This window comes from Acanthochromis polyacanthus, chromosome 20 (assembly GCF_021347895.1).
Source record: "Acanthochromis polyacanthus isolate Apoly-LR-REF ecotype Palm Island chromosome 20, KAUST_Apoly_ChrSc, whole genome shotgun sequence".
In the NCBI taxonomy this organism is placed as follows: Eukaryota; Metazoa; Chordata; class Actinopteri; family Pomacentridae; genus Acanthochromis; species Acanthochromis polyacanthus.
This window is the reverse complement of record NC_067132.1, coordinates 8,822,076-8,846,289: the sequence shown is the minus strand read 5'-3', so window position 1 is coordinate 8,846,289 and position 24,214 is coordinate 8,822,076. Positions and strand designations below refer to the sequence as shown.

The 24,214-nt window shown below is 41.9% G+C and overlaps 1 protein-coding gene across 4 annotated transcripts in view; it reads right to left on the bottom strand.

Annotated features, from left to right (window-relative positions):
• The window catches only part of mpp7a (MAGUK p55 scaffold protein 7a), a 160,225-nt gene that overhangs the window by 10,377 nt on the left and 125,634 nt on the right, over positions 1–24,214 (bottom strand). For 2 of the 4 annotated variants that reach the window (XM_051940399.1, XM_051940400.1), the window contains 6 exons: positions 23,625–23,657; positions 16,550–16,720; positions 9,492–9,572; positions 5,685–5,778; positions 2,582–2,690; positions 12–155 (listed from right to left, as the gene is read on the bottom strand). In XM_051940399.1, coding sequence (XP_051796359.1) covers positions 12–155; positions 2,582–2,690; positions 5,685–5,778; positions 9,492–9,572; positions 16,550–16,720; positions 23,625–23,657 — 632 coding nt within the window. The remainder of the gene's footprint in view (positions 1–11; positions 156–2,581; positions 2,691–5,684; positions 5,779–9,491; positions 9,573–16,549; positions 16,721–23,624; positions 23,658–24,214) is intronic. The other 2 variants (XM_051940401.1, XM_051940402.1) reach the window with 2 other exon arrangements.

Genomic DNA, 24,214 nt, shown 5'->3' with positions numbered 1-24,214 from the left:
ATCCATCTTACCATGAAAGGTTTGGCAGTTCCCTTGTCATCTTTGCCTGATATGATTTTGGCGTTCTTTCTGGTTTCCCTCAGTCTCTCAATCGACGGAGGCTTCACGAACACAACGAAGGGTTTAAACTCTGCTGTCCTCAGGTGTTTTATTGTCTGCAGGGAGAACAAATATAACTAAGAGGGCAAAGATCAAATGAGAATGCTAAAGCCATTTAATAATCATTTAACAATCACATGTTGATGAGGTGTGTATAGAGGACTTTCAAAGTGCAGGGCCAAACAAACGGAAGGGATCGACTGGTCGAGACAATTGAAGCTGGGGAAGACCTTTTGGAATCATTGGATTGAAATTTGGTACTACCTCTTGACTCCATACAAGCTTTAGATAATCTATCCTCCTGTGATGAGAGGTTTCAACCAATCACAGACTTCTTATTCATGCCGATTGTTTTTTTAAGTATTTTTTGCAGCCGCCGATTAAATCCTCTGTGTATTAAAGTCACAAAGTCTGCTTTAAAATAGCTACGATGTAACTCTACACCTTCCCATGTGGAGATCTGTGTAGCCCTCTCTCCATCAACCACTCCACTGCTTGCTGCAGCTTGAGCACATCAGCTCACTCACAACTCCACTTAAACACTGTAAAACGTCTTTACACAACACAATGACAAGTTGCAATATTGGAGTAATTTAGGTCTACATGTTAGAACCAGAAACTGATTCTGTAAAAGAAAAATGATACACAAAGCACCACGCTGCAAGCTGACAGAACTGGCACCTTAGTTTTTTTGTGTATGAAGCCTCATCTGTCTGGGGCTACGTTTGTACGAGGACCATCTTAACAGAAAACGCAAAAGTGGCGTCTTGTCTTCACTTTTTATTTCACGTTTAGACGAGCGGTTTTGAAGGAAATCTGCGTATATACGGTGACTCTATAGTGTGTGGAATTCGATTGGATATGCATGCCAGGCAGCTGGGTGGCGCTGTGATAAAACTCCGCCATGTCTACGCGCATGCGTACTACCTCCCTTTTCAGATCTCCGCAGCGGTAAATGTGTGTCATAAATGGAATCTGTACAGATTCTGTACGTTTGTTGGTACGACTCCTGTAGTGTACATAGAGCTGCCAGAGTTGCTGGAAGGTCCGAAGGATGGAAATAATCACACATCTTTGTTTACTTCCTTGTACCGGCCGGCAAACCAAAGCACCGGCGCACGTATGTGACGTAATCTCGTACGCAACGTGGTCAGATCTCGGCAAAGTTTTTTTTTTTCCAGCAAAGTTTTGTGTTTTGCGGTTTAGACGGAAACGTAACGGCGGAGAGTTTTCAACTTTTCCACTCTGGAGGCCGGTTTCAAATTTTTGCGTTTTTAAGCCCCCAAAATGCCGTCCTCGTATAAACGATAGGGTGTTTTGTTGAAATATTTTGACGTTTTTACCTGCAAGCGTCCTCGTGTAAACAGGGCCTTAATCTACATTCTTAACACTGTCATCAGTACACTGTAGATTCATACTCAGCCATGGCCCTAGCTGCTTATTTCATTAATTATGTGTGTTTCAGCATATAAAATACACCACATGTATGCGATAAGGTAAAAAAAATTGACTGTCATAAAAGGGAGTCTTTAAAAATTGCTCTTATTTAAGATTCTCCAAAAACTACACTGTTTTGATGAACAGACAATTGGGCGAAATAACTCCACCAATGTGGAACTTCAGAGATAGTGAACAGGGCAGATTTGGTTCGTGTTGGTGTCAGGTGTCCTCTGGTTCCCCTGTGATCAGGGCTCCTCACTGTGCTAATAGGCAGTGAGTCCAAACCCACAACTGATAGGAAGATGGATAAAAACTCAAAAGACGGGCAGCAGAGCAACCTCTGGGAAGCATTTATTGTGGCTTTCATCAGTCACTTAGTGAGTCAGCATGGGGGCAATAACATGCTTTGACGCTGCCACTGATGTGATTCATGAATCCCGCTGGAGAATGGGGATAAAGAGGAAGTACATGGAATGACTACAGGCTGACACACCACCACAAATGCATACAAAAACAAAAAACACATACCTAGATGTACCTACACCCACATTAGCTTCCATAGGCTCTTTCTACCCATTGCTGCTCAGGCTGGGGAGGTTTGAGGAGCTGCCAGGCTAATCTATGTAATGATGCATTTGTGTCTGTGTGTCATTATCCACTGGACAAAAACAAACAGAGAAAAGCTGGTGGTGCAGAGGCTGGATGATACAGACCCAGCCCCATTTTGAATGAATCATGCTACGGGGTTTGTCAGGGCTCAGCGTCAAGCCAGCCATTTGTACAGGGTCTGATCACCACCACCCAAGACACATAAGCCAAAGAGGAAATCTTCAAATAGAGAAAATTAGCAGTAATTGCTCCCTAAAAAATGAGAAACCTGCTTTGGTAACTCAGCAAACAGCCAAGGATTTTAGGAATGCAGGCAAAGAGGGAGATCTGCTTCAAAGATAGGTGAGGAAAGGTGCCAAAAGGCTAAAAATACAGGGGAAGTGAGAGATGGTGAGAAAGAATGGGATGCAAAGGAGGGGTTTGTGTCACTCACATGAGGCTGGACATCCAATAGGCACACTTTGTTCTTGGAGAGGACGGAGCGTATAGAGTCCAGACTTGTCCCATAGTAATTCCCTTTGTACTCCCCATACTCAATGAACCTGAGAGACGAGATAAAAAGAGGGGATATTAGAAGATTGCAGAGCAAGAAAACACCTTTAAAAAAAAAAAAAAAAAAAAATCTTCATGAAGGGATCTGAATCTAATGCAACACTAACATCTCTTGGGAGAAACATTAGAATCTCATCCTAATCTGGTCGACTGTGTCAGCACACTCCTGAGATTCATCTAAGAAATAATGATATATAAAAACCCTACAAATCCACAGGGACAGGAGGATTACTCTTTCAACCGCTGACAGATCTGAAGATAGCATTCTTTAGCAGAACTTAAAAACCAGACGCTCTGGCCGAGCGTGTTTTTATATAATCTCCTACGCTACCCTTTCAATCAGTAACACCTGTTTGTTCCAGAAAGACCACAAAGCCCCTAAATGCCAAAACCTTCTCTGCCTTAATCCACAAGGGTTTTAGCTTAGCAAGCAATGCATGGGTGCAAGCAAACAAACACTTTTCCACCAGATAATCTTTTCTCTTTCACACCAACAGCCACCAGGGTATTTTTAGCTGGAAACAAGGAGGAAAAAGGAGAAGAGAGTAACAACGTGGAAAGAATTTGAAGCTAATAGGACGGCATGGTATGCTTACAGTCTGCTCATGATGAGTGTCGGACAGAATGACTGCCTCAGTGTGACTGATGCCATGTAAAAAGAAAGTTTTATAGTAATTGCCCATGTAAGAAAGTTTTAAGTCTCTAACAAACCTCATATACGGTTATGGGAAATTCATTTAAGAGCTTACAGTAGCTCGTGTCCAAAAACTCACACCTTGCAGCATTCTGTGCTGTTTGTCATCACAGGGGAAGGTATATAGATTACAGCAGAGCATGCCAGTGGAGGTCTGGCTATACTGAGAGTATGGATTGTTGCCATTTTGACACGGAACAGGGCTTCCCTTGGGAAAGTTGTTCAAGCTAAACACACGTTGTTATGGCCCCAGTTCAGAGAACCTCTTATTTCTGTGCAGAGTGCATTGTTTTTGCTGCATGCAATGAGGCATAACGCAAACAAGTTCATCACACTCCTCCTCTACTTTGCTGCCTTGTAATTTCAACGTGGAGTGTCCCACGCATCCACCCCACATCACAGCTCTGTCACTCACCCCTCCGACTCTCTGAAAAACATTGCATGCCTCGACCCACACCGCAACACGGCCTAAATATACAGACCCCTTTTCCCGTCGTCTCTGTGCATGCTCTGACACTCAACATGCACTTACTGCCACACACTTCCCTCTATGTCATATGTACTGTATGTGTGTTTGCGTGCGTAACTATTTTGCATGTGCACCCTGTAGTGCATCTTTTTTTCCCCCTCCAGCTCGTGTGAGACCAGCAGAAAGGCATCAATCATTCTCATGACTATTACAACTTGCATTTCAATTTGTTGGCCGCAAATGTCAAGGCGGGCCGTGGTGTGGCTGGATTCAGAGAGAGCGCCTAAGGAAAGCAGGAAGCAGAGACAGGAGACCTTGGGGCCACTGTCTGGAGATCCGTTACCAGCAAAGGGCCCGGCCCTGTCAACGCCAGCTCACACTCAGTTAGAGAGACGTACAGACGACAGCGGGAGGCTGTAAGTAACCAGCGGCAACAAGCACTGAACTGCTGCTCTCGCTGTTATTCTGCCCCTAGTGGTCAAGACCACAGACACAGCCAAACGCTTGTTTTCATTTGGTGAAGATCTCAGACTCAAAAACTACATTAACCATGTAGTGGAATGTGAATAAAAAAACGTGCAGTCGCAGTGATAAGGGCTGAAAGGTTAATCTATTTTAAGTTAAAGTTGGCAACAATCAATGTTTTAAGTCAATTATTCAGCATAAATTCACAGGATTCGTGCTTTCTGTTCCTGTGTTCTTTATATCCCTGTAAGTTAATTATTTAACAATCAATAACAACAACAAAAAACAGCACATATATATATACATATATCAACACACAAAAAGAGAATAAATATATATATATATATATATATATATATACATATATATATCAACACACAAAAAGAGAATAAATATATATATATATATATATACACATATATATATCAACACACAAAAAGAGAATAAATTGATGAAAGTAATGACAATGTAATAGATTAGATAAAATCATAATTCTACACAAAAATCATGATATTTTGAGAACAAAGTTGTACCATAATAATATGTCATGTTATGTCATCATAATAAACCATTAAGATGTGAAAAGAAAGTGAACTGAATGTGGGCAGATTAGATGATGTTATACATTTGCGTACCCCGTTATATTTTGATTTTGAAAGAGACACTTTTTTCCCATTGGTTATCAGTGAAAACACAAAGTGCAAGAAGTACTTGGTACAGTGGATATGGGCTGGATATACAGTGTGAGATCAAAGAGTTCCTGTTCTGTTCCTGTTGAACATGAATGGAGCATGATACAGTCATGGACATGCAGCAGGTGTAAGCAGCATCTCTTTGTAGTCAGGATTCCATGTGACATTGTCCAATCAACTTCAGGACCTGGCGTACACAAATTTTGCAGGTGCATAATTTCAAATTCACAAAAGGCCTGAGATGACCTGATCCTTATGTTTTTAGGTTTCAGATCATTGCTAGGCCATGGCTAAGAAGCAGAGACCAAACAGCAGGACTGGGTGACAGAGCCCTCAGTGGTGTACCACTCCACAAAGAGACTACTCATTCTAATCAGATATGGTTTTTGCTTTTTACAGTCAAAGACTTATCAATTACTCCTTGTACATGTACTTAAGGTGTCAGAGAATACTGACAAGTAGAAGAAGATTTGTGCATCCTGGTTTCCATTTGCTCAAACTTTGCTGTATTCACTTTAAATGCAGCTGGTAATTTACTCTTCACAAGTGTTGCAGAGGCAGGATGTACGTTTTTAAAGATGTACACATTAACGTAGCAAATAACTCCACTGCATGAACAGTGAAAGATGAAGTTTTTACTTGTACCATTCACAGTTTTGCTTACTTGTTGTTGTGGATGTCGGTCTCAAAAAGATGTTTGGAGATGAAGTGGTACTCAACGCCGTCACTCTCCTGACTCCTTTTGGCCCGACTGGTGTCTGAGGGAGAGAGAGCCAAAGACAGAGAGAGAGGGAGCGATTATATCAAACCCAGACTGTCTGACTCACTGCTGGGGCAGAAACCATCTGAACTGAGCCCCTTATTAACAATATTAGAAGTCTGAAACACAGCAAGATGGGCCATGCCAACCCTTGTATATATTATTGTGCAATAATGCAATAAAATACAAAACCTGTAGTGCTGTAGCACCAAACTCAGACACTTAACTGAGATTCAGCAGAGGTTTACAGAGGCTTATTAAATTTGTCTCTTGTAATGTGGCTACAATGCCTGTAGGAACAGAAGCAACAACGTTAGCCACCGATGTTAGCAGCTGTAAGGTAATTGAGTTGGGGAGCTCTCATTAACATCAAGTCTCTGCATTTACTTGGCCATAAACCATAAAACCTCACTGTAAAATGGGTGGTGGGGACGGCACGTGGAGGGAACGTGCGCAAGCAGCGCTGGTGGATTTGTAAGGGTCAAGGGTCGACTCACACTCCGGCTCCTTTCAGGAGCGCTGCAAAGGTCAGAGGGGAGAGGTTTACACCCGTCAGACACTCTGACCAGCTCCAAAACAAACTATTAAACTTTTATCACCTGCAGCCAAAACTGCCAAGTTCTGCTTTACTCTCCTTGGAGCTGTTCTTTTTGTCAGCATGTGTTGAGGCTGTGCCCTCGTAATGGACCAGTGCCTTTCCTTTATATGGTCCAGACTGATCTACAGGGTTCATGGAAAACTAGTGGTGTCATTTATACAATGTGTCACTTGCTTAGGAACGGAAGACAGTAATAAATCCAACTGTGGTGGAGAAGACACTGAATAAGATCAATGACTTTATGTCATCAGCCCCAGACAACAGTAGGAAAAACACAAGGAGAAGGCCAGAGCGGCCTTGTCATAAGATAACATATACTTATACCTCCCATTCAGAAAAGTGTAAGACACGGTGCCAAACAGCCTTTCGGTAGTTAGACCAACACCGTCCACCATGCATTATTTTGGCATCTGTTTTGTGGCAGAGAAAATAATTACAGTGCAACAAAAGAATGTGAATCCGTTCATTCGCAAATCATGGAAAATATCTGTAAGCTTGGATTGGAATCAAAATGTTTAACCCCCAACTCTAATGGCTTATTGCAATGCTCCTTGTGTTTCTGAGACGGCTGGTTTACATTTTACAGCGACAAGCAAAGAGAGACAGAGAAAAAAAGTTAACCATGGCCACAAGCCGGTGGTCTCCCAAGCTCCGGTTTTCAAATTAACAAAAAGGAGTAACGCTTTCGGGCTCAATCCAAAACAACAGCAAGTGTTAAACACATCCATGTGTCCATTGGCAGCAATCAAACTTTAAAAAAAGAGGGAGACGAGATACTTTCCGAGTCTCCTACCTCTCAATGAGAGCCAGGACTTGTGCCATACGTCTTCTATATAGGTCTGAATCAGACTGTCTGGGCTCTATTAAACAACAGCATCGCAGGTCACATTTGAGAACAATTAACAAGCCCTGTGGAAAAAAAATGCCCCAACCAATGGGATTTTAATACCAGGGACATTTCAAGTGTCAGACTTCGCCGGGGACACATCTATTATGCCACACGGCATGTAACAAACACGGCAATTAATATCTGTGGTCTTCAAATTTCCTAAAACTCATGTCGCAGTTTCCCTCCAAGCCCCAGATGGTAACTACGCAATTAATAGTGCCGTTGCCCTGTTTAAATGTATGAATCAAAAAGATTTATTTGTCCCAACATGCTGGCTTTGGGACACCTCAGAGCTAGAAAAAAAACTAAAAACTTCTGGCAAAGTATGGAGATCCAGTCGTTTGCAGCAGAGCTGGACGGTGTTCAGAATTATGGTGAGCTGTCGTTGGGTCCTTAAAAGGAAAAAAAGGGAGGAGGCAGCTGAGGAAAGAGACAGAAAGAAAATGAGAAATAAACTGAGAAAGAAAGTAGAGCGGGGAGCTTGGTGCCAGTTTGTGAAGCAGCGGAATGGCATGTCTTCAGGAGGTAGAAAAACACAGTTTCCTCCATCATTTGGAGCTTGTCAGACAGACTGTGAAAAGCTGACAATTACACAGGAGGAGAACCGACCGCCCGGGCCTCCACAGGACCAGTGGTGTTGCCTGAGAGCTGCATTGGGTATTACTGCCAGACATCTCCCTCTACGAGTGTGTAGGTCTCAGACTGGACCTTCATTGCTTAAACAGTACAAGAAAACCAAAATGGAACAAGTAAACTAAACATCCGTCACCCAAAGTGATTATTTTGATTTGTTGCCGGGTGCACCAGGGCGTGCTTACATTTCTCTCAGAATGTGTTTCCAATGTGTTTGTCTCAGAGGACAGATGTACAAGAGGCGCGAATGGATAAGAAGAGGGGAGTAGAAGGCGATTCATCTCCATGACAACACAGCTGTAGAGTGAGCTATTCAGTGTCCACTCAACAGCAGGTCAACCAAACCCCACAGATACAGAAAGCGCAGCTGAGTATTTTGTTTTTTTGACCAACACGTTTTAAAATTTGCTTATTTAAACCTTCTAATCAGTTTTGATGGCTACACCAACAAGTTAAATCGTGAACATAGGGGCTCACTTACAGCCTGGCATGCTTGTGTTATAGCAGGGAAATAATGCTAAACTCTAAGTGCAAAATACAGAAACAGAGCTCAGTTATACAAGTTTTACATTGTATTGTTTTACATGTTTCTGTTGTAAAAAGTTAGGAAAACTTGTGCTGCATTGAATGAATCAACAGATAGTTTTGATAATCGATTAAGTGGCTTAAATAATGCTTTCAGAAAGAAAGAAAGAAAGAAAGAGAGTATATTAACCGTTATTCTATATTTTCTGGTTTCTTTGTTCCTCTATGACAGTACATTTTTTTTAAAAATGGAGGAAAAACCAAGACATGCAAGGATTTATTTAAACACTTCTGGACATTTTTCAGAATTTTTGACATTTTATAGGCTGAATGACTAAATGATTAATTGAAAAAAAACAATCAACAGATTATTTAACAATGAAAATAATAATTAGCGTGGCCCTAGCATGGAAGAAAAATGAAGCAAAAGGGTGAAGGTTTCACTAATCAGACACCTTTGATGACTTACAAACCAGATTTTAATGCTGATTTTAATGCTGCAAAATGTGTGCAATTCAAGCTTTTGAGGATGGCCTAACCTTTCTGTTAATAACAATCACATGGTGTCATTGCAAACCTTTCACACTGAAGGTGTGCTGGGACACACTGATGTGTGGGGGAACTGTATGATTTTATAAAAGAGTAACAGTAAAAAGGTGGCAGGAAGCAGAGGAGAGAATGATGAGCGACAGAGGAAGCAAACTGGGGCTCCGTGGTTCATGGTCAAAGCCAGCATCGTGTCCCTCCACAGTTGTGTGTTCCTCAGTCCGTCTGGCTTACTTATAAACCTGTGTGAGTGCAGGATGTGGAGGAAGCCAAACTGTGTCTTCACTCCCATTAAAATCTATTTGCCAATAAACAGCAGAGCCTAAACTGTGGTCTGGATTTATTTAGGAGTGAAAACGCAAAACACAAACACAGACACAGATTAGAAAGATGAGAGGAAAGACTGAAAGACAAATGGAATCTATTGGAAGGTGCTCAGCTCATGCTGGATGTGCGCTCAAACACAGAGACACATTTGCCTTCACACAAAGCTTTAAGGAGAGCAGTGGAGTGAACTTACGTGGGATAGTCACACTGAAGTGCTGAGGGTCAGAGATCAACAGTTTCCTCTTGAGTTCATTCATGCCGACACCTGTGGGGCCTGCACAAAAACAAACACGAGAACACGCCATGAAAATGACAGAATCCATCAGAGCCTCTCACCAATCACACCAGAGAAACGGGCTGTTCTTTAAAACTGCAATTTCTATCAAGAAATTAAAGCATCTGCTATAATGTAAGCTGAAATGGTATATTTGACATGTCACAGTAGGAAAAGCACAGGAAAAAATAATACAATGAGTGATGTCTGAATATCATTTATCTCCTTTAGTGTCAGAGTTCTGCTGTTGTTCACACCGTCTCACTGTTACACTGTGCCAGTAGATAATCTCAGCAATAACTGTGCTAATCCTGCTATTCATAATATCTGAAAAAAGACAGATATTTATGAACACACAGCACAATTTACATTTTATGAAATGAATCGGATAAAATCACCAAATTTACCGTGCTGTATTAACACTGACTCGTTATGAACCAGCTAAGTGACAACCCAATACTGCCCATAACTCTGGGGGTTTGAAAGAGAGAAATAAAGACTCTAAATACACTTTAACCATTTACCTTTTTTGAAAACCATCAACAAAATGCTTTCTGTATAGCAAAGATCTATCCACGTTGAACGCATCTTCCAACAACTTGCGCCTCTGCATACAGTTTTGAGCTCGATATACACTACAATTTCATGTTTTCCATGAAAATTCACACTTTTATTCATGTGCTAACATAACTGTACAAGGGTTTTCTAATCATCAATTAGCCTTTCAACACCATTAGCTAACACAATGTAGCATTAGAACACAGGAGTGATGGTTGCTGGAAATGTTCCTCTGTACCCCTATGGAGATATTCCATTAGAAATCTGCCGTTCCCAGCTAGAATAGTCATTTACAAAATTAACAATGTCTAAACTTAATTTCTGATTAATTTAATGTCAGGTGCTTTTCTTTCAAAAATTAGGACATTTCTAAGTGACCCCAAGCTTTTGAACGGTGGTGTATTTTATTGATAAAGCATGTTTAGTTCTGCTCTCAGTCTCTCTGATTTGTTTCTTTGCTTGTCTCCTATCTGCTTCTTGTTACCACAGCTTGAAGTTGTACCGAGTAGTGCAGACATTTGTAATTGATTTTTCTGGAATATTTAAATGAAACGCGGGGAATAACGTAAATTTGATGAAATATGCTAGAATATTCACGTGATGAGTTCTAGGACAGTTGGAAAGCTGAAAATTTAATAACTCTGTTCTTGGGTCTGAAACACTGTGTAACTTGGCAATTTAGATGTCCTCTAAGATTTGCATTTTTGCTAAGAAATATGTAATTATTGTCCCACACTGTAAACTGAATTTCATATTCAATAAAAACAAAATGGGTAAAATGCTTTTGATAACTTGTTTAATACAAGCAATTTATAGCTATAGCTCATTTTTAATCAGATCCTCTCAGACTGTAGTTTGGAAGAATAATAAAGCTCCAAAAGAGGCTCACAGTAAAAAAGAAAGAAAGAAAGAAAGAAAAGCGGTTTCCCGTAATATTGTAGCAGGTCAGCTGGACCTTCCATCACATCCCTGGTGGGGAAACTGAGGCAAAACGAGAGGGAGCGCAGAAGGCAGGAGAGACTACTGAATATTGACTATTGATTAGAGCCTCTCACAGCTGAGCTTCTGTCCAGCATTTAACAAAAGCCAACATGCAGAGATCGCCAAGTTCCAGGCCATTATTAGAGAGGTATTATTTTTAATAATAATAGAAAAACTAAAGCAACAGTTTTGAAGAAATGTCACATTCATATGTATATTGTACATAGTTCCTTAAAAATGCAGTTATCACTTACAAAGGCGGCTTTGTAATTTTTTTATTTTTATTTTTAGATTTCATGCTCTTATCGAAAATGGTTTTTGTTGGATGGTAAAAATGAATGAAAATCATAATGTTTTCTGGGCTGTCTACATCCTCTCCCTCTTTCTTTTGCTCCTTGGTCTCATTTTCTACTCCCTCTGTCTCACCATTTTCCAGTGTTTTGGTTGTTGTTACCAGGGTGCTACATCATCCTAATTTGAACTGACTGGCATCAATGTCTTCAACAAACTGGACAAGAAGTCAGTTTTGGAGTTACAAGTGCATGGCTCTGCATTTTAGTGTTTTACCACAGCTCTGCAGTGTGTGGACAGTTAGAGACAGCGCTTGATCTGGGCTCGAGATTCCTTGCATGCCTGACGTTCTGGGCAGGCACTACAATCGCATCAAGCCCTATTGGAAATTCACTTCTCCAGGCAAATGTGTTTAGCAGGCCGCTCCTCTAAAACAAATGGACAATGAGTTCACTCAGCGATGCGGATTAGGTGGAAAGAGAGCGAGAGGGGAGAGAGGAAAAAAAAAATCTTTGAAAAAGACAAACTCTCAGGAGAAAGAGTGCTTCTGTTTCCTCTCATGCTATCTGCACCGCTGCTCTACATTTCATCTAGTGTGAGCAGGAAGGTTTTGGAGAGATCCAGTACCTGATAAATAGGTGTGGACAACAAGGCTCTTTTAAGTATAATCTCTGAACACTAGCAGCCTTCACATACAGACAAATTCACACCCTGTGCTTTCCTTCTCCTTCTGCACCCAGTAACACATGGTTCTGAGTCCTATTGTGCGACTGCTGTAAGTGATAAAAGCTGTTTCCTCAGTGCGCTCGCAGATTGCACTGTGAATTCAAAGAAAGAGAAAAATACCCCGACCTTCTCTGGACCGACGGCGGGAGGCATTTTGTGGTTTAAGTCTCACATAAACAAGTACATGGCCAAGCGAAGACAGCAATCAATCTTAGCTGGAGAGAAGCAGTTTTTCAGTTAGAGGAAAAAAACGTCAGAGAACCTGAGGGCCGAAAGCTTGGCTGATTTATTAAGATGAGGAAATGGAGTTCATTTTGAATTTGTTTCGGGAGCGCGGGAGGAATGTGGCGGTGCTGCTTGAACAAGGCTGTGGACCAATGTTGTTGTAGGCGCTGAAGGTGGCAGAGCGTGGCAATAGAGGGTCTTTTATGAACCCTATCGCAGTGGTGCAGACAGTCCGCCCAGCAGGCCACAAACTCCACACAGACGTGTTTGCCTGAATGTGAGCGTGGATATCAGGGCCCGGGCATATGGGTCCAACAGACTTATGTGTGCTACCCCTAGTATGAAAAACGGCCGCACTTCGGCACGCTCGTAAAACCATTTTCACCTTGTACATCGCTCCCTTGCTTGCCACTTGTGATATCAATGAAGCATGGCAGCAGACCTTCTTCAGAATACCTCAGACAGCGATTAAAGCTTATTCCAGCTGTACAACCGCCTGCCAAGGAGGCCCAACAGGCCCACCACCAGGGCTTTTACAAGCAGAAGCAGTGCCCTGTGGTCCTGTTCCACCGTCTGACCTTAAACACGCCACCTCTTTGTGCATTGTTTGTTTTTAACAATGCCCCAATACAACAGCAACATTATAAATCTGTGCGCTACAATAAAAAAAGGCATAACTCTTGCAAAAGTTTTGGCCTCAGCTCTAGTATTTACATTGTGTTTATGTGTTTTTCTCTCCCTCCATCTGTCTCTCTCTGTCTTCCCAGATTGCTGTGCCACTAAAAGTGTCAGACTTCATTACTGCACTCATTAGAGAAGCTGCCTTTAATATTGTGAGCTTAATAACTTCCAGGCCAAATGCGGAGCACATCTCATGCAGTTTGTGCAGTGAGGCCGGGGCCAGGCCCGACGAGGCCCCGCTCTGGGCTCCAGAGCCCCGACCCAGCCTCAAACCTCCTAGCCTGCCTCACATCGAGGACAGGCAAGATTACAGTGTTACACAGTGTTGGCTTTACTGCTTCCACATTCAAAGGATGACAGAGGTACAATGTGGTAACCACGGATCATTTCCAATGCAGATTTTCAACAAGGGAAAGGCTTAATATAGAGTTCCAAAATGTATATATAGTTGGATACCACATGAACAGTCTCTTACGAATCAGTACATTTGACCTACGTCAGGCCTAAACCCCAAACTAAAAACCTTCAATTCATCAAAATCTTTCTGTAAGTTCGTTGTGTCAAGTTACAGAGAAACGTGGAAATCAACACAGCATTTTGTCAGGTTAAATAATCAGATTTCTTTCTCAGCATCAGTGGTTTGGTCAAACTATGCATTCAGGATTCAAAAATATATTTGCATTGGCTGTCTTATTAGAAATGTGCAAAAGCCCAGATAAGCATCTTGATTGGTCTCTGAAACAGATCTCAGACTTCATTCATCCACTGCTTCACACACGTGCAAGAGGTGGGCAGCAGGTCATTCATTAGTGGGCACTGTGGATGGTAATTAAGAAATGCCTTTAGGTATTTCTAAAAAGCCTTCGGAGAGGAGTATGTTTGATATATAAATAATGTGGGGAGAAGGTGCCGTGCTGGAGAGTGGAAAAAGAGCAGAGCTGGAGCCAAGTCAGGCATCGAGGGCTGTGTCCTGTCTGCAATTCCTGCAATAATGCAGACTTTACTTCTGAAGTATTACACTGACCTTCTGCTAAACCCTTTCCCCCAAAACACTGCTAAGCTTCAGTCTCTCCACATGTTAAACGCTGTAAATGAGCTGCAATAAGAACAATACTCAGATATAAAAGTCTTTTCAGCCTTCTGAAAACCAAAAACACAGGGGTAAAAGTCTGAGGAATTAATTAAACAGTATGTTTATGTGCTCTGACAGCTATTCATCTGGCAAATTAGTTGTACACTTGCAGTAGAAAGCGAGGACAAACAGCGTATCTTTCACTACCTACATTAATATTGTAGATTACATCAGAAAACAAAAAGTTCTTTTTCTCAATCAGCATATGCACTGTGTCGTATTTTCCAGCTGTGTGGAAGCAAAGCTCTGGACACTATCAGTTTAGGACAGAGGTTTTAGCCTTTAGGTGGCTGACTTTTTTGACATGGACATATGTAGGACCTCATTACAGGGTTTTGTTTTGAACTGAGCTAGACGGAAACAGTAAAAAGTCAGCTAATCACACCATTTTCAAACCAATTCACAGAGTTATCATTTGCAAACTATGTCTCCCAGCAAAACTCAGATTTGTCTGCAACAAATCAGGCACATTGTCTACCTTCATCTGAAATCAAAGATCCATTGTTTAAAAAAAAAAAAAATAACTGAGAATTTTAACAGCACTGGTTAACGTACGTTGAGTTTCTTTCAACTATATTTTATTGCATATATTTATTACTTAGTTGTACAATTTCTGCAAACTCTGGGTTTTCACACTACTACGCGGCTCTAGAAAGATATTTTCATCAAGCTGAATGTATCTTACACTAGCTTGCTGGCAAATTTTCATATAGGTGAATTTATAAATGAGACATACACAATAAATTCATTTTGATCATGTCTCTTGATGTTCAGTCTAGATTTGGTCACTTTTTCTGATAGCACAACATGCCACACGAGTCCCAAGATTAAAACCACAGCGCTAAAAGTCTAAACCCCTGTTCAAAGTTAAAAAAAAAAAAATTCGACTAACTCCTTAAATGTAATTTGCCATTTAAAAAAATACCATGCCTTTTAAACTCACTGGCAGGTTTTGATGTTCAGTGTGTTAATACATAACATGAAGAGCAAATAGTATTCATGGGAAAGTATTTTCTCATGTGTCAAACCCACATGTTCTTACATTGAGGAGTAAAGACCATCTCATCCAAACTATTTTTTTTGAGAAAAAAAGAGCTGGAGAGAACTTTTTTCTTATAAGAAAAATCAAGTAACTCCAGGGAGAGGAAGAAGGAGAGAGGGAGGCTGAGAAACATAAAGCAGATCCTTCCTTGGCCCTCTACTTCGTTATGTGTGAAATTGCCCATAAGTTGTCCTCCAAATTATGGAAGTTAATTGAAAATATTTACATTAGCATGACAGGAGGGAGAGGCTCAGCATCTTCTGTGTAAGGTTGTGACATGCTGGCAGGAAAATGGGCTGGCTAATTAGCAACACGCGTGATGAAGTCCATGCTTTAAGTGGCGTATTTAAGCAAACCAAGGCCTGGTCAATCAGGCTCACAGCACAACTCTAGAAAGAGCACGAGCAGCAAAGGAATAAGACTGAGACACTGTTGACCTTGTTGCCAGTAGTGTTCGCTTCTATATTAACTTCACAAATGTGTAAAAATTCATCTGGAACACCTAAAATAAAAAGATGAGGACTAAAACAGATGCTTGAGTACTCATTCCTTGAGCGCATCCCTTACGTTGATGAATGGAAATATTAAAAGGAATCACACAGAAAATTTTGGGAATGTTTTATTCCATCTGTGTCTGAGACATTCTTGTCATTTTTTCATTACAAGTAACACACCTAAAAAGGAAAAATGTGGAAAAGCGTGGATCTCCCTGATGGTACAGTTGGTGCTGAGAAAGATTTAAGTCCGTACTGTTGCACCTGGCTTAGGATATTGTTCCACCATTCACTGGCAACACTCGTCTTCCAACCACAAATACAGAATGAGAAACCGCTAAATTCATTTCAAGACCTTGGCACGTTATAAAGCTCTTTGGAGGGCTTTGTAACACCCGCTCCTCCAGGCAAGTGTTAACAATTCCATGGGCTCGAAAAATTGAAAGGACATTGAGAGTGAGGTGCAGTAAATGAAAGTACTAAATGTGACTGATTAATATGAGGTCTGCTCCGTCGATTCCACTGAGTGCTAAAAGTCTAAATTAAGGTGGATGGCTGCGGGTGAGCCCCCACTTTGGGAAGCTCATTTCTGGGTTGAGGGTCACAGGAGGCCAAGGCCGAGCCACCTGGGGCTTCTGGAGCAACAACACTCTGAGTCACAGTCTTTTCTGTGATGTGTGTGTGTCACCCCGCTGAGAGGTGAGGATTTTCATTAAAATCTATGGTTTCTGCAGAGCCAAGTTTAACAGCAATGACTCAAAACAAAGTGTGAGGTAAGCAGTGACATCAGACTTTGACAACAGTTGGATTTTCTGATAAACTTTTTGGAGTCTAGCTCACTACTCACCTACAAGGACCACCAGCCTGTGTTTGGCTCCACCCTGCCTGCGGTATGGAGTGACCTCCTCGTATGTGGGAACGTCAGCCATGTCGTATATTTCACTCTTCTTACACTCGTACATGGACTTGTTGGTCTTCTTGTCTCTCCTGCTGAGACGGAAGCTTCTCCTGAACCCAGCTGGAGGTCAGGATGAAACGACAGAGGAGACGGAAAGAAATGCATTAATCTACAGTTTCAATACATAAAAGATAAAAAAAGGTTGTGTCAGTAAGTAGTGTGTCTATGAGGGGTGTCGAAATTCCAGTGCAACTGTATGTACACATAAAGCCGCAGCTGTGCACTGCGATTTATGGTTTCAGTGTCTTGGCAAACACCTCCACACAGCTCCATGTCCAAGACCTCATATTGTATTGTGCAGCTCGGTTTTATGACAGCTATCTTTGCTGTAGGTGAAAGAAGTACAGCTTAACCTTCAGCCAAACAGTTTCCCTGGATATCACACTCAAACACTTTACTCACATTTTCCCCTAGTGACATGTAGTGGATTTAAATTTTCTTCTTTTGTGCATGCCTGTATCTCTTGGAGTCTCTGGTAAGGATTTAGATCTTTTACATTTGTGAAAAGCTACTGTATGCAAAATTGTATTGGATTTGCCCTTAACAACTATACTTTAATCAAGATAGGAGTGCGTCATTTTTTGTTCTTTTAGACCTGTCTGGAATCTTGTGCTTTCTAAAGTCAGACTTCTGCTGAGAGATCATTTACGAAACTGCAGAAACTAGATGTTCTTTTACTGTAATTTACTGTGACAGCATGTGAATTCACCGCAAACTGGTTAATGGTTGCTCACATAACTGTCAGGCTTTGATTTGCATTTCATTCACGATGCAATTTTAGATACAGATGAGGTATGTGTATCCCAGGCCTATGTATGTGTGTGTCATTTAGTGCTCTTTGGTTGGTTGCAAAGGAACAGTTGCCCTGTGTCTGCAGGTCGCTTTACAACAGCTGTCATCTCCGATTTGTTTATGGCGCACCGTGTCCTCCGACTTCTGTCACAAAGGCTTCTTAACATACGAGTCCAAGAGTGTGCACGCCTTGATCTGATGATCTATGATGGTATCAAAAGGAGACAGTTACGTCTAATTTGCAGACTATGGTTTCAGATTTATGACAGATGTTGGTCCAAGCTGAAAAGCGGTAAATCTTCAGAAGCCAGGATGTCAAATATCCTATTTCTGCTTATTGGCATGGGTTGTTACCAGCCTTCTCTTTCATTATTTCAGTTTTAAATCAGTAATTAATAAACTCAAAGATAGGATGCAAGAAGCATGATTAAGGCAGCATGAAATTTATGGACTGAGAGAGAGCAGAAACTGCTCATGATACCCGCCCCCTTAATACTTTCCACAACATTTTCAGACCACTGCAGGGCTGCGCAGACAAACAGCAAAGACAAAGTATTTTTCTCAGCTTGTTCTTTTCCAAATAGTCCCTTAATAGGGGAAGGAGCTGCAGACTTATGCTGAGTTACAAATGAAACACGCTGTAAGTCATCGGAGCACAATAATAGTGTTTTTGCATTTGCGAGTGCATACGTAAGAGTGTACACACGCGCCTGAATATAGTGTTACAGTGAACATTTAGGGCAGACTTTGTTCCACTGCGGGCAAGTTGTGGTTTACGTTGTCTGTGCCATTTCTCCTGTGGTTAATCTACTCATTCAGCACCATCAGCCCCCCACCACCTCCTGCACACTACCCTCTGCCACACAGTGGAAAGCATACACCGCTCATCTGCATTTCTGCTGTAAAGACATCAAACTGTAACTAATATCCACAAGGTTGACATCATTACAATAAACATTAGAAGTTTAATGTTGGTGATATCCTATTGAAAGCAAGCAGTCAGTTTCTTAAGTTCAAACCCAAAAAGCCACAGTGGTCAGCCATTTATCATAGTGTAAACACACTACCGGCTAATTAGGCTTTAAGTAATACTATAAAAGTCATTAATTCTGTCTGTCAAGCTGCTATCCCAGCAGCTCAGGCCAAGGCCACTGCTTTCCACGGGGTAGGCAGGTGCAGAGTTTCGTAAATGTAAATTGCCATCGCTCAGCTAAGGAGGGCCCTCAGTAATCTGGTGCACCTCAAATTCACTCAAACTGTCCTCAATGACTCCATTCAAATAATGAGGACAATTCAACTTTCCTCCCTTCTAGCGCTGCCTGAGGGTAAATGAATTAAAGCCTTGTGCAAGAGAAAGCAGCACACTATCCCTCATCGAGCCCCCTCAACAACTCATCTCATCTTCATGGAGAATTAGACCGACGGGATGGAAATTAATGAGATCCAGAATTAAAGAAGGATTCAAGTCCCGTTCAGATGAAGGAAGTCTGTCCCGTTTGTCAAGAAAAGCCTCAGCTATGTTGGAACACCAACATGTTTGTCACAGAATGATCCAAGCATAAAGGTTACTGGTAGGAAAGGAATGAATGATACGTATGGCACAGACATCCAATACCTCCTTAAATGGTTTGACAGATTAAATCAAATTTATTGACAATAGCTCTGTTTTGAATTTCATTGGAATGAGAGCGTAGTAGTGGCAGTGTGTTGGTGTGCTTTTCTGCAAAAGAGCGTTGTGTGTCTTGGGGTATGGAGTTAAAGTTTCCTTGCTGAAGTTCCACACACACACCTCTTAATGCTGTGCACCAGGCTGTGACTGGGTAAACTGCCAGAACAGGACTTGCATGTACACACACGTGCATTTCTCACTCTTTCTCTCTTGGACACAAACACACAGACACTTTGAGTCAATGTCCTTTCAGTGAAACAGAAACATAAAAAATCCAAGGAAAAAAAGATGAGCATATTAAACACAGTGTAAACACAAAGCTGTGGCTACGCACACACACATCCACACATAGCTGCCTGGAAGTCGCCGGCAGTCCTGCAAGCCCATTTTCCAGTATGATAATGTCTTACAGCCACGTAGGAAATTTAGCGTGTGTGTAAAGAAAGCACCCCGAGGCCTCTGCAAACTGTGATTGCAAACTGCCCACTCGGACACCAACATCCTGTGAATTGTTACAACCCCACACCTGTAAAAGAAACGGCTACAACTGTCAAAGAAAAAAATACGTGAAGTATAGCACAGCAAGACAAATGTTCATAAAAAATAACAGATGACTCAAAAAGTCTCAAGTCATGCGTTTGCCAATGGGTGTCTGAAAGAGGAGAAGCCTGAGAACAATACAAGCATCAGGTCTTCCAGACGTCACGCGTAGGCGATCAGCAAGATGACAACACTGAGAGGGGAAAAAAAATGACTGCCATTTTTTCTCCAATCCAACTTCATCTTATGCACAGAGCGGAGAGAGAAAAAGTGAGGTGAAGTGGAGAGGAAAAGGCTCATAGTGAAAACACCTGCTGCGAAGCCCCAGTGTAGCGAGGGCCGCCGTCTCGGGCCCGTGGTCTAACTATAGGAGACCGTGCTGACAGCTCCAGTGCCATCCTGGCTCTCCCTGCAGGGGCCCTCTCTGCTCAGGACTAATGGAGACGACATCTATGGAATTAACCAGCCATGGCAGCTGAGGATTAAGTGAGTATTACGCTCTCGGCTCAATTCCCCACGCTGCGGTTTAACGCTGTAACACTTAGTCCGGTTCGTGGGCACCAAATGTGGGAAGCATTACCAGCTCTCTCTGCCTTATTATGAGTCGCCATTATTGGCTTGGTTAGAAGGGATGAGGAGGGCGCACGGTAGGTAGCTAGGGAGGAGGATGACGCTTTCCACACTGTCAGCCATTATTATCCCAACAGTGACTAGAAGGAAGGCGAGTGCTGCTGCCCATAATGACAAAAATACAAAAGCCTGAGGTAGACAGAAGAGCGGCACTGCTTGATTCAATTTGCTTGTCTTGCATAATAGGGAAGCATGCCACACGATTAAAGCAACATGCGCAGTTTTCCGGAGATCTGACACTATTGTGCGTTGTATAAAGCCATGTCACTGCTGATCAATGTAATGTGTGCAACCATTATTTAGTGCAAAATGTCTCCAGATGATTCCAGAAGGTTTTGAGGAGAAGGGAGGAGGACGCAGATGAGTATGTGTCCTTCAAATGCTCCTTTCACACAACTACAACAACAGTCATCTGTAAAGTCAATCATGGTACTGCAATAAAGCAGCCCACATGACTGATCTTAGGAAATCTGATTACATCGAGTGTCTAACCGTTTCCAGCAGCAGCCTAGACATACAGAGGAATACGTGTACGGATCTTTAGACATAGTAAGTTTCAGTCAATGGATGTACTTCATTCCTTTAGTAATAAAAACAATAAAGGCTAAAAGCAAACAGAAGTGTGCTGGCATGACATCTGAGATACTGTATGCACGTATAGCAGTCCATAGTGGTGAACTCATTAGTTGTTATCTGGGGAGAACAAATTCTGGGAGTAGTTTCCGTGGCCCTCGCACCGAGCATTTGGAAAGTGGTACTCAACCCAAGTGTTACAGGCTTATTCAGTGGAATAGTGCTCTAGACCTTTGGCTGCAAGAGGTCCATTTGTATCAGCACTATTTGTTTTTCCCCTTCAGTCTTATCCCACAGCTCTTTGGGCTCAGGAATGTCTCGTCTCAAAATGATGCCTGATGCCTTCTGTGTTGGCAAAAAAAAAAACCCAAACACTCAACACACACAGCACTTCTGCTTCTTCTGGAGTCCTTCAGGCCACTCTAAACAAGCCAAACGGGGCCTATGAGTGCCAAAAGTACTAAGACTTAATGCCCGCTTTCCTGTTTGTCTCATCGGCCTGATGTTCAGACAGAGAAGATGCTCTACATCACTACAGGGAAATGAAACTCCATGTCTTTTTTCTGACTCTAAACAAGAGGAAAGGTTTGTTGTTAAGGTTGATAAAAACACTGCTGTCAAGCCAGCGCATATACCTGGTCTGATTGTATCCAAATGTTGGATATTCATTAGATTACGTATCATTGAAATCTTATAAAGTAAGGTTCCTCTGTGTTTGGACACAGACTGGTGGAAAAACTCACTAATCCCAACATACTGGCTCCTACCTCTCGACAACAATTGAACCTGCACCCTGATGAACTCGTCTCATTTTGGAAATGGAGCAAATTTTTCTTTCAGTTTATAACACTTCTCCATTTTGTTCCATAACTTCCATAATTGGATTGTGAGCAGCTGATGGATATCCCAGCCCCCATTTGTTCAGCTTTTACTGATTTGGAGCTTCTTGCCTGCCCTCCTTCCATCCATCTGTCTTTCCCTCTGGATGTTCAGTATGTTACTTTGTTTTTTTCTGGATTACGTTACCAATGTTACTATGCCTACAGGTACGGAGTTGATTGCACTGATGGATTACTGGAGAAACGTGTCTCTTGGTACTTTGTTTTCAGGGGAAAATGAGAGTCTAAAAACAATGCTTTCTAGAAAGGCCTGATGAGCAAGCATCCTGGAACACAGTATTCTGTCTTCTAAATCGGGCTTTATTCTGTAGTCTGCTGGCTCTAAAATCAAGCAGCATCTGAACACAGGAATCTGCTCACCCCCAAGTAGTGCTCAAGGATCGCTTTTGGCAATGGCCCTTACAGACGTTGCATCACTAAGAGAGGCATGAAGTGAAAACAAACCAAAAACTAAGGACAACAACTGCTTGCCACCTCCCACCGCCTCCTTTATTTCCCTATGCAACCTCAGTAGCATTGCAAAAGCATCTGTAAGTTCTAGGATTTCAAACTTTTAGAGACGGGCCAACTTTAAATCATACAACCACATCCAACAGGCTGAAAAGCCATGCAGCAAGTACTCTCATCGAGAAGATGTTATTATAACTCACAATTTTTTCTCCTCCTTCTCCTGAGGTTCTCTCATTTCAGTTAAACCTCGTTCTGGGCTGCTGGAGTCAAGAAATGCTGCTAACCCGCTAGAGTGCTGGATGTTGTTTGGGTACCGAGGAGGAAGAGGAGAGGCTGAGGTCATTGACCTCATGGAGGAGGCAGGGTGACAGTGAGGGCAAGCCTGAAGGGGACAGAGGAGTGGAAAAAACTGGACGAATGTTTGGCATAGTTCGTCTTTGGGAAGTGACCCTGATTGAGCTTGGCAGACATGGCTCAAACTTCGTATTTATAAACTCGTGTGTGCACTGGATATCCTGTGAAATCTGAAGTCTAAATGGTGAAGTGAGCAAGGAGAGTTCTGAGGCTTGTTCACCCCTTGACCTCAACATCTGAATATAGACAAAGTGGCACATGTAGAGAAAGAAATAAAGACAAATGGAGCGAGAGATGGACAGACAGATTTGTGTGTGAGCTAGCTAGAACAGCCTGTGGTCCTCCAGAGGGACGATACCTTATGATTTGTCGGGAAAATGACAGTGGTAATAAAAACATGATGGTGAACATTTTCTGTACAAGACAGGGAATTGGAAGCAGCGCTCTGGAAAGGGATGCAGAACCAAAGCGGGCCATGGTAATTGTCATTAAGTCTGACCGTTACCACATCAACAAGACCGCCTCTCGGACGGACCTCCAAAACAAAGAGTAGAAAACAAGCGGTTCTTTTAACCCAAATCCATCCAGAACCATTCTCAGAGATGTGTTCAGACCCACAGCAGAGGTAGAACAGGATAACTACTACATACTACAATCCATGACATGATCTGCCAATGCTGTCAGCAAGGGAGCAGAAATAGCACACCGTAGTCTTTTGTACCACTACAGAACGACTCTTTGTGTTTTTATATGAGAGTCCAGCTTAAATCAGTTATACCAAAAATACTGTGAGACTAAGAAAAGCACATCAAGGATACAAAAACAAGTCACTGCATCTCTGTGAAACAATTTCTCAGTGTTCCATGAAGCGTACATGACACTAAATGGCCTAAAAGTTGACGTATGAAGGGAGAATTTGGGGGTCAGGAGAGGATTAATGGAGAGGACATCTAACACAGACCTGGCCATAGTCTGCACTGTTAATGCCACAATGAAGGACCACATCAGGAAAGAAAAGGACACAAGGAGAAGAAGAAGACAAGAACAAGACTCTCACCTAGGTGAAATCCGCTACTATAGTCTGCGTCTTCTGGTGATGAGAAGAAAAAGAAAGAGGAAGCCAGAAAAGAGGTACATCACCACGTTAAAAAGAACAATCAGGCATGATAGCAACAGGCACCTACTCCTCTAAGCAGACAGAAGAAAGGTAAAGTCCATAGAAATACATAAGAAAAGCACAGATTAAGAAGACAGACAACAGGCTGATTAGTTTTTATGTTCATGTTGGTACAGTATTTAGTTTTTTATTGTATTTTGTGATAGTGAGTGTAGAGGTACAGAAGATGAGAGATTAACTATGGCATCCAGACAATGAGAACTTTGAGGCAAGAAGCAAGCAAAATATCATACATCTTACTTCATAAGATACATGATATTTAAAAAAAACTGCTGACAAACTACAATAATTAACATAAACTCAATTTAGCTTTACATTTCACTACATCTGTGGCCATGGCTTTGGATGATTTTTTGGACTCTGTCAACAACGTAGTATTATGAGTAAGTTTGACTTGTAATGGGATGGGATTCTCCAAATGATGTCCAATCTAATGAAAATGACAAAAAGGCTGGTGAAAGATGAGGCTT